Raw genomic sequence first — 13148 nt, 5'->3', positions numbered from 1 at the left:
ATACAAAACCCTAAGAAAAAAAATCATCAAAGTACATGACAACAATAATAATATACTAACATATAAGTAAGACATAAGAGATAAAAGAGATAATGTAGTCTAAGGCCAAATATACCAGTAAAAGAGACAAAGATTGTCAGAGTGCATAAAATTATAAATTCTGGCTACATGCTATTTATAAGAGTCATTTAAAACACAAAGATAGGCCAGGCGCGGTGGCTCAAGCCTGTAATCCCAGCACTTTGGGAGGCCGAGACGGGTGGATCATGAGGTCAGGAGATCGAGACTATCCTGGCTAACACGGTGAAACCCCGTCTCTACTAAAAAATACCAAAAAAAACTAGCCGGGTGAGGTGGCGGGCGCCTGTAGTCCCAGCTACTCGGGAGGCTGAGGCAGGAGAATGGCGTGGACCCGGGAGGCGGAGCTTGCAGTGAGCTGAGATCCGGCCACTGCACTCCAGCCTGGGAGACAGAGCCAGACTCCGTATCAAAAAAAAAAAAAAAAAACAAAAAAAAAACAAAAAAAAAAAACCACAAAGATAGAGGATAAGAGTGAACAGATTTAAAAGATACAACAAGCAAACACAAAACAGAATAAAAAATGGTATAGTTATAATAACAACATAAAAACTTGCTCTAAGGCAAGTTTATCTCTATTAGAGATAAAGGAGGTATCTTGTTTTAACAACAATTTCCATTATATATAAATATGTAAGATACATATCACGTATACAGTTGACCTTTGAACAACATGGGTTTGAACTGCATCCACTTATATGTGGATTTTTTTTCAATCAAATTTAAACGGACAATACAGTATCCACAGGATATGAAACTCACATATATGAAGGGCCAACTTCTTGTTTGCATGGGTTCCACAGGGCTGACTAGGGGATATGAGTATGCACAGATTTTGGTATTCTTGGGGGGTTCTGGAACCAATCCCCCATTTATAAACCAAGGGAATAACTGTACATATAAAGTTCTATTGTATGTAATAAAAAGTTGCATATATTCTAAATAATGTATACCCAATAATATGAGCTTGAAATAAAGACAAGTTAACAGAACTGCAAATAAGAGGACAGAAATCCACAATCATTGTGTAAAATGTTTAAACACATCTATCTCAGTCACTACTTAATAAAACACAAATAAAAAATAAGCAGAAGTACAGAATCAAAAAAAGATACACAAATATAAAGAATATAACTGGTAATCTTTACATAAAGGAACACTTTACCCAACAACTATACAATATACATTATTTTCACTTATGTAAGGGATGTTTATAAAACATGACCCCATATATTGGGCCATCAGGCAAATATCGATAAATTTCAAAGTACTAAAGTCATACCAGAGTGTGCTCTCTAATAACAATTCAATTACGCTAGAAATCAGTAACAAAAACACAATATGTCCCCTTAAATTTGGAAATTAAGAAATACGGGGGGGGCATTGGGCTAAACAACACTAATTCACTATATATCAAAACTTATAGGACACAGATACAGCAATACTTCTTGGGAAATTTATAGCCTTGAAATGTGTACATTAGAAAGACTGAAAATTAATGATCTAAGAATTCATCTTAAGATAGGTCCAGGTGCAGTGGCTCACACCTGTAACCCCAGCACTTTGGGAGACCGACATGGGTGGATCACTTGAAGCTAGGAGTTTGAGACCAGTCTGGCCAACATAATGAAATCCCATCTCTACTAAAAATAGAAAAATTAGCCGGCGTGGAGGCGCACGCCTGTAATCCCAATTACTTAGGAAGTTGAGGCAGGAGAGTCGCTTGAACTCAGGAGGTAGAGGTTGCAGTGAGCCGAGATCACAGTCACTGCACTCCAGTGTGGGTGACAGAGGCAGACTCCGTCTCAAAAAAAAAAAAACGGAAGAAAACTTCCCAAATTGACAAACTCCTGGTGACACTGATAAAGAAAAAAACAAAAGAAGGAACAAATAACCAACATCAGATTAAAAACAGGATATTACTGTTTTTACCAGTAAATGCTACAGACAATTCTGAAACTGTAGAAAATGTAGATGAACTGGATGAAACCCAGAAAAATATTATTTATCAAACTTGAAGAAACAGAACAACTAAGTTATACTGTAACTATGATTAAGTTGTTTCAGAAATTAAAAGCCTTTGCATAAAGAGAACTCTAGGCCCGGTAGCTTTCATCGATGAGTTCAACTTCAATGAGACATAATTTACACGTAATAAAATGCAAGGTTTTAAGTGTAAAGTTTAATAAGCTTTGACAAATTGTTTTTAAAACCATGTAATGGCAATACCAATCAAGACATAATTTCCATAATCCCAGAAAGTTCCCTCATATCCCTTAACAAACTAATAGTACCCTACTGAGGCAACCATTGTTCTTTCTGTCTCCATAAATTGGTTTTGTCGATTCGAAAACTTCATTTAAATGAAATCATGCCAAACACACTCTCTTGTATATAGGTTATTCATTCAGCATATTACAAGATTCATCCATGTTCCTGTGAGTATCAGTAGGTCTTTTTTACTTCTGAGTAGTATTACATTGTATGAATATACCAAATTTGTTTATCCAGTCTCTTCTTAATGAACATTTTATGTGTTTCCATTTTTTATCATTGTGGATAAAGCTACCATGAATATTCTTGTACAAGATTTTTAATGGACATGTTTCCATTTATTTTAAGTAAATATCTAGGAAAATAATTGTTGGATCACACAGTAGATGCATGTGTAGTTTTAGTAGAAACCATCAAAACATTTTCCATACTGTATGGAATACTGTATGCAGAGGCCACCTTTAGTCTACCCATTCTTCTGTCAATGGACACATGGGTTGCTTCCAACTTTTGGCTATTGTGAATAATGTTGCTATGAACATAGGTGAACACATATCTCTTTGAGACTATGCTTTCAATTCTTTTAGGTATATATCCAGAAGTGAAATGAGAGGATCGTATAGTTATTCTAATTTTATTTTTTTGAGGAGCCACAAAATTGTTCTCCACATTGACTATACCATCTGACATTCCCATCATCAGTGCTCGAGAGTTCCAATTTCCCCACAACCTCATTAACATGTTATTTTCTATTACTTCATTAGTACCCATTCTAACAGATATGAGGTAACATCTCATGAGATTTTGATTTGCAATGATCAGTGATATTAAGCATATTTTCATTTTTATGTGCGTATTGGCCATTTGTGTATCTTTGGAGAAATATCTATTCAAGTCCTTTGCCCATATTTTTTTTCCAGGCCAAGATGAATTTATTGATGAATTCTACAAAGCTATTGAGGAAAAAATAATACCAATTCTAAACAAACGATTCCAAAATATTGAAGTGCCTTGATTTTTGAATTCCCAGTCTCCAGTACTGTAAGAAATAAATGTTCATTGTTTATACGCCACCCAGTCTATGGTACTTTGTTATAGAAACCTAAACTAAGACAGCTATACTTTGTTGCATTATTTTGTAGTGGTTGCTCTAAGGAGGATAGTATATATCACTAACTTATCAAACTCTAAGTGTTAATATTGTAACTATTTCATATGCAATGTAAAAATGTTACAACAAAATAGTTATATTTACTCCCTTGTCCTTTGTGTTACGGAAGTCACATCGATTATAAACTCTATAATAGCAATTTGTTTTCCTTTAAGCAGCCATATATACCCTTTTAAAATTAAAAGAAAAATATGTTGCCTTTTAAATTCATCTCAGTATTTACCATTTCCAGTACTTTTCACTTCTTCTATTGATCAAAGTTTCCATCTAATGCCATTTTCCTTCAGCTTGAAGAAATTCCTTTAGTATTGCTTAGGGTACAGCTTTTGATGTCATGTTGTCTTCATTTTATAAAGATTTTTGCTGCATACAGAATTCTGGGTTGATGGTTTATTTTTGTTAGCATTTTATAAATGTCATTCCTTTGTCATCTGACCTTCACTGTCCTGATACAAGGTCAGTCACCATCTATGTCATTTTATATGTATCTATGTCATTGTTGTGCAATGTGACATTTTTTTTGGTCTGCTTTTAACAGTTTCTTTTTATCTTTGGTTTTAGCACTTTGACTAAGATATGACTGCCGGCATATGGTTTTGTGTCTGTCTTGCTTTGGATTTGCTGAGGGCCATGGATCTGCGAGTTTATTTTAAGTGTGATAAATTTTTGAGAAATTTCTCAATTAATTTTATTTGTCAAGGTCAGGTACAGTCACTCATACCTATAATCCTAGCAATTTGGGAGGCTGAGGCAGGTGGATCACTTGAGCCGAGGAGTTCGAGATCAGCCTGGGAAACATGGCAAAACCCCATCGCTACCAAAAATACAAAAATTAGCTGGATGTGATGGCATACACCTGTAGTCCTAGCTACTCAGGAGGCTAGGGTAGGAGGATCACCTGAGTCCAGGAGGTCGAGGCTGTGGTGAGCTGTGATCGCTCCACTGCATACTCCTGCCTGGGTGACAGAGTGAGACTCTGTCTCAAAAGTGAAAATTTTATTTGCCCTATTCTCTTTCTCTTCTTACTTGAGGATTCCAATTACACACTTAAAAACACTTGTTATTGTTCTACAGGCCACCGAGGCACTATTCCTCTTTTAAAAAATCTTCTTCTGTGTACCTCTGACTAGATAATTTCTACTTATCCAGCTTCCAGTTTACTGACACTTGATTCATTTGTCTTCAATCTACTATTAGGACCATTTGGTTTTGGCTTTGGTTTTGGTTTTGGTTTTTAAAGACATTTTACTTTTCAGTTCTAGAACTTCCATTTGATTATTTTCAGTTTCCATTTCTTCACTGACATTCCCCATTTGATCTTTCGTTATGACCATATTTTCCTTTCTGTCTTTGAGGATGTTTATAATAGCTGCATAAAAGACTTTATCTGCTAATTCTAACATCTGGATTATTTTGGTGTTATTTTTTATTGACTGATTTTTATACTATTGATTGACATTTGTGTTGTCTTCTGTTTGGGGCTAATACAAAGAATGCTGCTATAAATATTTTTGTACCTTTCTCCTTACTCTACCTAGGAGTAGAAGAGCTGAATTATAAGATATATGAATCTGCTATGTTTATATAGAATGTCAACAGTTTATGAAAATCCTTGACTTAATTTTTAATCACATTTGCATATTTTTAATTTCAAATACCATTAAAGGAAGGTATAAGATTTTTATGTTTCCTCCCAAAGAGCACATAATTAATACAATGAGAACTGCTGTTTTCCATTCATAATTCAAAAACTATTTATTGAATACTTACTGTAAGTCATTGTTCAAAGACATAGGAATAAAGTTACAAATATGGCTCTAATATTAGGAGCTTATACTGTAAGGCTTTAATTTGTTTTATACAAGTAAATGGTTCTCAATACCCTTCTGCAGCAGGATAATCACACATAGAGCTTTTTAAAATGTAGATTCCAAGAATCCATTCTACTTACTCAATTTCACTTTTTAATATGGAGGTAGGGAATATGACCACACACAAAGAGCTCATGCATGCACATATATTCTTAAGCTGCTTGAATCCAAGCTTAAGAAGATATGTGCATGCTAAATCACAGATGTATACTCTATTACAACTAAAAGAATTGATCTCCCCTATTTAAAAAGATAACAACCTTTCAACTTTTCAATTTATACTGCATAAACTAGTAGAATAAAATATCTAAATTCTCATCTATTAATATTTAAAAAACAAAAAAAAGATGTCAAATACCTTTATCTCATAAACATTCAGTTGCTTGCTTTCTGCTGTACCTTTTTTTTTCAAGGCCTTATTCTGTTAAAAGTAAAAATAATTATATTTAGTACTAAAGTTATTCAAACTTACCTTGCCACTGACTTAGACTCAAATTACTAAAGGAAGAGAAAGCATTATTCTCTAAAACTGTGATGAAAATATCAGTTTGATTTTGAGAATATTTATAAAAAATACATACCTCCTGCTGAAGTTCTTCAATATACTTGTTTTTATTTTCAACTTGTTTCCTTAAATTGTTACACTAAAAAATTTTGAGAAATTATAGCTATTTTATTCAGTATTCCAGTCAAAACAGGCAATTTCAGACTAATAAAAATATTGCATAAAGTACTGATAAATGTCACTTCAAAATCATGGTAATTCCATTAATATAAAAATTATACTAAAATCACAAATTTTAATAAAGATCATCTAAATACAAATGCAATCATAGCTCACTGCAACCTCCAATTCCTGGGTTCAAGTGATCCTCTCACTCCGGCCTCCCAAAGTGCTGGGATTACAGGTGTGAGCCACTATACTCAGCCTCAGTATCCCTTTTTTAAAAAAAAAACGCATCTTTGTATGTGAAGTGATGAATATGTTAACTAGCATGATTTAATCATCTCACAATGTATACATACATCAAAACATCACTTTGTATACCATAAATATATATAATTTTTCTCAGTTAAAAAATCATTTTTATGTTACTGCTTATATGTCAACATTCATCATTCTTATCTTTGCAATGTTTAATTCCGAACTTTGCAACAATCCAATGAGATAGAAAGGATAGGTATTATCTCCATTTGAGAGATGAAGAAACTGAGGCTCAGATAGGTAAAATATATATAAAATAAAAAATGTCAGAACTAAGGTAGCAGATTGAGGGAAGAAAAGTGTAACGAAATTTAATGTCACACAAAATATCTGGGAAGTGTTTACAACCTGAATTCTTTCTGGGAAACTGTTTTAACAGGTAAGTTGAAATCGAAATATGGGAAACTGAAATATGCTAAAAATTTGTCATGCATTTCATTTTTTTCCTTAAATCGTCACTAATATTTTCTATATTGGCAAAATAAATTGTGTTTTAAATTCTTAATAGAGGATTTTATTTTACATTAAAAATTAAATTCATGTTTTTCTCCATGAACAAACAATAGGCTGCATGATCTGCAGTGGCCTCTGATACAAATTTTAAAGTAGTGAATTACATACCAAGTATTTAGCATATTAAGTTCATTTTTTTCAGGCTGAATTTAACTAATAAATATGAACTAAAAGAAAAATAGCTTTTCAGGGAGGAGAACGTGGTATAGTTTAAAGAATGTAGAAGACCAGCTCTACTACTTCTTTCTTAGTCATGTAACCTTTTGAAGGTTTTTATCCTTTGGAGGTCTGATTTCTCACTTTATAAAATAAGAGCAATAATGACTTCTAGTTAAGTGAAATAACACATAGAAAGAACCTAGAACGTGCTTGGTCTATTGTAAGCCCTTTAAAATGGTACCTTATCTCATCCTTGAACTGTTTCAATAGTTTTACAGCTCTCAAAAGTGTAAATATAATTTTAACAATCCTCATGTCAAAATTCTTCAATGGCCTCAAACTCCTAAATGCAGCTTAAGTGGCCTTAAATGATCCACCCTCATCTTTCCCCACCTTCATCTCTCCATTCTTACCTCTCCCTACCCTCATCTTTCCTCACTCTGCCCTCTACCACCACTACCTTAAACTCCATCTTTTAGTTACAATGAATTTTTTGTACTTAAATATGCCATGCTCTGATACTTTCAGACTTACACATATAATGTTTATGTTTTTTTAAACTTAGAATATTATCCTCCCTGCTATACTTGTGTCCACCACCTGTCCTCCACTAATTCCTATTAATCTAAAGCTTCACACTGAATGTGACTTCTTTCAGGAAGCATGCCCTAGCTTAAGTTTGAATTAGATGTCCTTTCTACAGACTCTAATAGTATCCAAATAGAGGACCTATGTTGTGGTCTGGCCAACACCCTTTCCTGCAAGAATTCCTCTACTATAAAATTCACAGTAGTCCTGCTCAATTCATGTAATTTGATGGGGGCTAACTCTATCTCTATGAGTGGACATGCCGCTCAGGCTTAGCCAGGTTACTCTATCCCCTAGCCACAATGATTGACTTGGGAATAAGTATGAATTGAACTAGGCCAGAGTCTTCTCCAAGATTTTTTTAGAACTTTCAAGATGACTTTTAATAGCTTCCCAACTGATTCCAATGCCTTTCATCTCTCCCCATTCCATTCGCAAATATTAGACGGTGTCACCTCCTCAATAAAAAACTTTAATTAGATCACTACTATCTACCAAATAAATGAAATCCAAATGTAACACCCAGAACAGTGCCTGACACATAGTAGGTGGTCAATAATATTTGTTGAATGAATGAAAAAAACACAATCAAAGACCTCATAATCTAGATCGATCTTTCTACTTTGGCACAATTTTCTTCCACTCTGTATAATATATACTATAATCATGTCACATATCTTGTACTATTCCATTTTCATGACACTCTTCCCTAAAAACCTTATTATCTTAATTTGATATCATATTCACCAAAGCATGACACAAAATTATTAAACAATTTGTCATCCATATATTTTATATTACTGAAGTGTGAGCCTTTTGTTTAGCCTAAAAAATGTTAGTCTGCATTAAATATCGAACATATGTTAAAAGAAAATCAGAATTATGCCACTATTTCTTCTAGATATAGATAACAGATTAGTAGTAAAATAATCCAACTTTTCCTAAATATTTAAGGTTGATGGCTGATGACAGTCTCTAGATCACTATTATTTATACAACAGTATACTTCCCTTTATTTTAGTTTAGACATGTGGTGTTGCTTTTACGATTTGAAATTTTGTGATACAATCCATTATTAAAGACAACATACATTTTCTTCACTCTTGTCCAATTTACATTTAACTTCATCTCTTTTCTGTTTTAGCTCTTCTCTCACATATTCCAGTTCATTTCTAAAAGAAAATGGAAGAGTTACATTATAATAAAATTATTAGGTCTAAAGAAGATCTCAAATAACTCGAAATAAGGAAGTCTTAAAGACCACATTCTTTAACCAAATGTAAAAAGCCAAAACTGAATGCTTCAGAATATAAGTACAAACAAGAGGCCGGGTGTGGTGGCTCACACCTGTAATCCCAGCACTTTGGGAGGCCGAGACGGGCGGATCACGAGGTCAGGAGATCGAGACCATCCTGGCTAACACGGTGAAACCCCGTCTCTACTAAAAAATATAAAAAGCTAGCCAGGTGAGGTGGCGGGCGCCTGTAGTCCCAGCTACTTGGGAGGCTGAGGCAGGAGAATGGCGTAAACCCGGGAGGCGGAGCTTGCAGTGAGCCGAGATCACGCCACTGCACTCCAGCCTGGGTGACAGACCGAGACTCAGTCTCAAAAAAAAAAAAAAAAAAGTGAAAAACTAAAAAACATAAATATCCAAAAGTAAAAATGACAAAAATAATGTCATTACATCCACTTGAATGACTGGTAGATGGACATAAAATAGATGACTGTGAAAAAACATAAAAACATTAATAATGCTAAAAATAATATCAAATGGAAAAACCACATATAAAATTATATGTGTATGGTTATAAGCAAAAACCAAACACATTCTTTAAAATATAGAGCGGGTATAAAACTCCAGTATTATAATCATTCATATGATTAGAAGTAATTTTTAAGATTTTTATATTTTATGAAATGTGATTAATATATTTTCTTAATTAAATATTAAAGAATTAGAAGGTTTATGATGCTTTAAAATTTCTGTCTAATCTCACTAACTTTTAACACTAAGCACGAAGTAGACATTATTATAATTTTATTTTAAGCAGGATTCCACAACAGTGATTTATGTCTAATTTTTACTTCATACAATATTCAACATCAGTCCAATTTAAATTAATGATAACAAGTTAATAGAAAAGAAATATCAAAATATTTTGCCAGACAAAAAAAGGCCAATTTGTTAGTCTTGCCTTAATTGGGTTTCTGTTTCTTCCAGATTTTCTATTTGTTTCAACATCCTCTCTTCTTGCTTTTTGTTATTCTAAAGAAATAATATTGTTTATATCAATTATTTTGTTTAAACAAAAATAAAATTAAACTACTATTTAAGACCTTTATCTGTCAGTATAAAATTTATTTAGTTATATATAAAGCAAAAAAAAAATGGGCTTTTCAACTTGTATAGTTTCATACTACATTTTAAGCCTTACTTTAATTATTCTCCCAACAATCCCTATACAATAGTTAACAAAACAAGTCTCATTTGGTTTTCCAGTGTTATTTTCAGTCTGTATCCTTTGTTCATATTGTCACTTCAAGTAATGTTTTCCATTCATTGTTACCTACTGAACTCATAATTCATCTTTTAAGACCAAAATCAATGCTATAGTCTCTCAGAAGCCTTCTCTTTATCCAAAGCAGAAGTGATCCTGCAAACTCTGATAACACTTTGTCCCACTAACAACACATATGACATACTATTTTGCTTAAGCTATGTGAGAAATTACTATTTTTATTAAGTCATAAGTTCTTAAAGAGAAAGGGTGACATTTTATTCATCATTGTATCCTCCACAATCTTATATGACTTAATAAATACCTATTGACTAGATGGTTTTTAAAAATCTTGATGCCTAAAATTAGATTAACTTGTTCTAGGAGTGGCCTCCACATTAATCAGAGGGTAGCCTCTGTCACCCATTACCACCCTATAAGACCAATATGCATATTTTTCTTCTAAAACAAAGTTTTAGCTCTAAAGCAATCAGACTTTAAAGTTCAAAGGATCTTTAGAGGTCATCTATTCTAACTTACTAATTGGAAGAAAACTAAGTCACCAGCACTTTCTTCTTCAACTCACATTAATATCTTCTTGCTGATTCTTGAGTTCTAGGGTCATATCACTTGTTTCCTGTGTGAGTTCTTTGTTTTCTAGTGAAAGCTTGTTGCAGTGTGAAGTTAATTCAGTATTCTTAAGCCTATTTTTTAAAAAAAGTCATACCAAAATATTTACAAATGAAATGACATAATATGGAATTTAATTCAACATAATGATAGGGGAAAGGGATGATGGACTGGGGGAAAAACATGAAACAAAATTGACTATTGTTTTATAATTCCTGAAGCCGGGTGATAGGTTGATCATTACATTATTCCCTCTAATTTATATATTTTTGAAATTTTTCTTTACTAAATTTTCAAATGTCACACAATGTATTTCCTTGCATGTTCCCTGTATGCTCATCCTTTCATACTTTCCACAAATTTTGAAAAGTACATTATTTTTTTCAATAATTTTTTCCTCTCCATTAGACTGTCTCTTAGAAGTTATTTCAAATTTCCTATAACTTGATTAAAGTAGTACATGAGGCATGACCTGTGTTTAATTAAGACATTTTCATTAAAAAAAAAAAAAAACTAAGTTTAACTTTTGTGCACAACACCTAATTTGCTCTTAAAAGATTTCAAATGTTCTACCTTGGAAGAGAGATTATTGCTGTATTGGTTACATCCAATACCAATTTTAAATGAAGGCAGAGGAGTATGTGGCTCTACAGAGTGATTTTAGGAGCATCTATTATCTATTTCTATTTAACGATACTGGAAATTCATCAAAGAGGAGATAAAGCGTTTCACTAAGCCATGAAAAGTTGAAAAGCAAATATACTAAAGATAACAAATGTACATTAAAATACAAATAACTAACCAGTCCATTCATTAAAAGGGACATTAGTTCATAGATGAGTTTTACCTAGGGCCCTTAAAAAAGTACTATTGAAAAGGTACTAGAAATAGAGAATTAGATAAAAAGGAAGGGAGAGGATGCTGCATAAACTGTTTACTTCTCTTATTTAATCTAGCACTGAGAAGCCACCAAAAGGGGAAAATCATGCTCACCACCACTAGACTGGCTACTTGAATTTACTTTTCTCTGAGTAATAATACAATAATAATTTCCCCCGCTTTTTCTCCAAATTAAACTTACTGCGTAGGTAAAATCATCCAATTCAATATTTTATTTGGATAATGTAAGAAATAAATTTTTATTTTGACACTTTATCAACAAAAACCTATAAAATAATTTAGCAAAACAACTAGTTAGAACTGAAAATGATTATTTTTATGAGGAACTAAATACCTCTAAGAAAAGGAGCACATTGATGTAAAGTATTTCTAAACTTTGCGGTGTACTCTTTTTCATGTCAGTGATATGTACTTTCCTTAGCAATGAAATTAGCACATTATTTAGATCCTTAAGAATAAAAATATAATTTCAAATACATTCAAATAAATATTAAACATAATTAAATTATTATTTATCACCAGAAAGCTTAGGAATTGAATACATAAGCTATGCTTAGATAAATGGAAAACATACTTCTCATTTTCAAGCTCAGTTTTCAGATCTTTAACCTCTTTTGAATAATACTGTTCACTTGTGGTAACGGTAGTTAACTGTATTTCCAAATCATGTACTTCTTTCTGCAAAATAAACATATATAACTATAGCAAGTGTTTTTCCAATTTTCTCATTTGAAAGGTATATTCACTGAGTAATTAAATCATATATTTGGCAAAAATTGGGCAGGTTATGTCAAATATTTTAAATGAGTAAATTTAAAGTGAATAATTACTATAATCACTATAATTTTAAAACAATGAACAATGACATATTCAAAGTAAGTAAATTCTATCTTGATATTGTAAAATTCAACCAGAAAAATAGTTACATGTTATAAAATATTCTTATCACTCTGCCAACTAATTAATTTCAATTAAAATTTTACATTATCAAGGAGAAATATATTAATTGATGAAATCAGGTAGTATCTTAAAAAACTAAAATGTTATTATTACAAAAAGACAAGGTGTAATTCTGTCATGGACTAGAAACATACTTTAAAATACAAATTCTAAAACTAACATGAGCACTATAAAAAGTACTATAAACTAAGAACCTAACTTAATGAAGGCTAAATTTTAAATGTACCAATTAAGAAATACTTGGCTAGGCATGGTGGTGTGCCCCTATAATCCTAGCTACTTGAGGGGATGTTCCAGGAAGCACAGGGTTCAAAGCTAGTGTGCAATTACTGTGCATTTGAATTAGCTACTTCACTCTAGCCTGGGCAACATAGTGAGACTCTGTCTCAAAAGAAAAAATACTCAAGACATCAAGAAATATAACTATTATAAACCATAATGCATCATATTGATCTTTTAAATGTTGGTCTTTCTCACATTATAATGTGGAGGTTGTCTAGATGTGTTTTAAATCAATCGTA

At 32.4% G+C, this 13148-nt stretch overlaps 1 protein-coding gene across 10 annotated transcripts in view; it reads right to left on the bottom strand.

The window, feature by feature from the left end:
- SYCP1 (synaptonemal complex protein 1) overlaps nt 1–13148 on the bottom strand; it is a 120993-nt gene that overhangs the window by 49322 nt on the left and 58523 nt on the right. For all 10 annotated transcript variants that reach the window (XR_652292.3, XM_009216030.3, XM_009216035.2 and 7 more), the window contains 6 exons: nt 12242–12345; nt 10724–10841; nt 9835–9905; nt 8730–8811; nt 5976–6038; nt 5753–5815 (listed from right to left, as the gene is read on the bottom strand). Coding sequence is in view for 9 of the 10 variants with exons in the window: in XM_009216030.3 (XP_009214294.1) it covers nt 5753–5815; nt 5976–6038; nt 8730–8811; nt 9835–9905; nt 10724–10841; nt 12242–12345 (501 nt within the window). In the remaining variant the exon portion in view is untranslated. The remainder of the gene's footprint in view (nt 1–5752; nt 5816–5975; nt 6039–8729; nt 8812–9834; nt 9906–10723; nt 10842–12241; nt 12346–13148) is intronic.

Source organism: Papio anubis, chromosome 1, assembly GCF_008728515.1.
Source record: "Papio anubis isolate 15944 chromosome 1, Panubis1.0, whole genome shotgun sequence".
Classification (NCBI taxonomy): Eukaryota; Metazoa; Chordata; class Mammalia; order Primates; family Cercopithecidae; genus Papio; species Papio anubis.
This window is presented reverse-complemented; position numbering and strand designations above follow the sequence as displayed.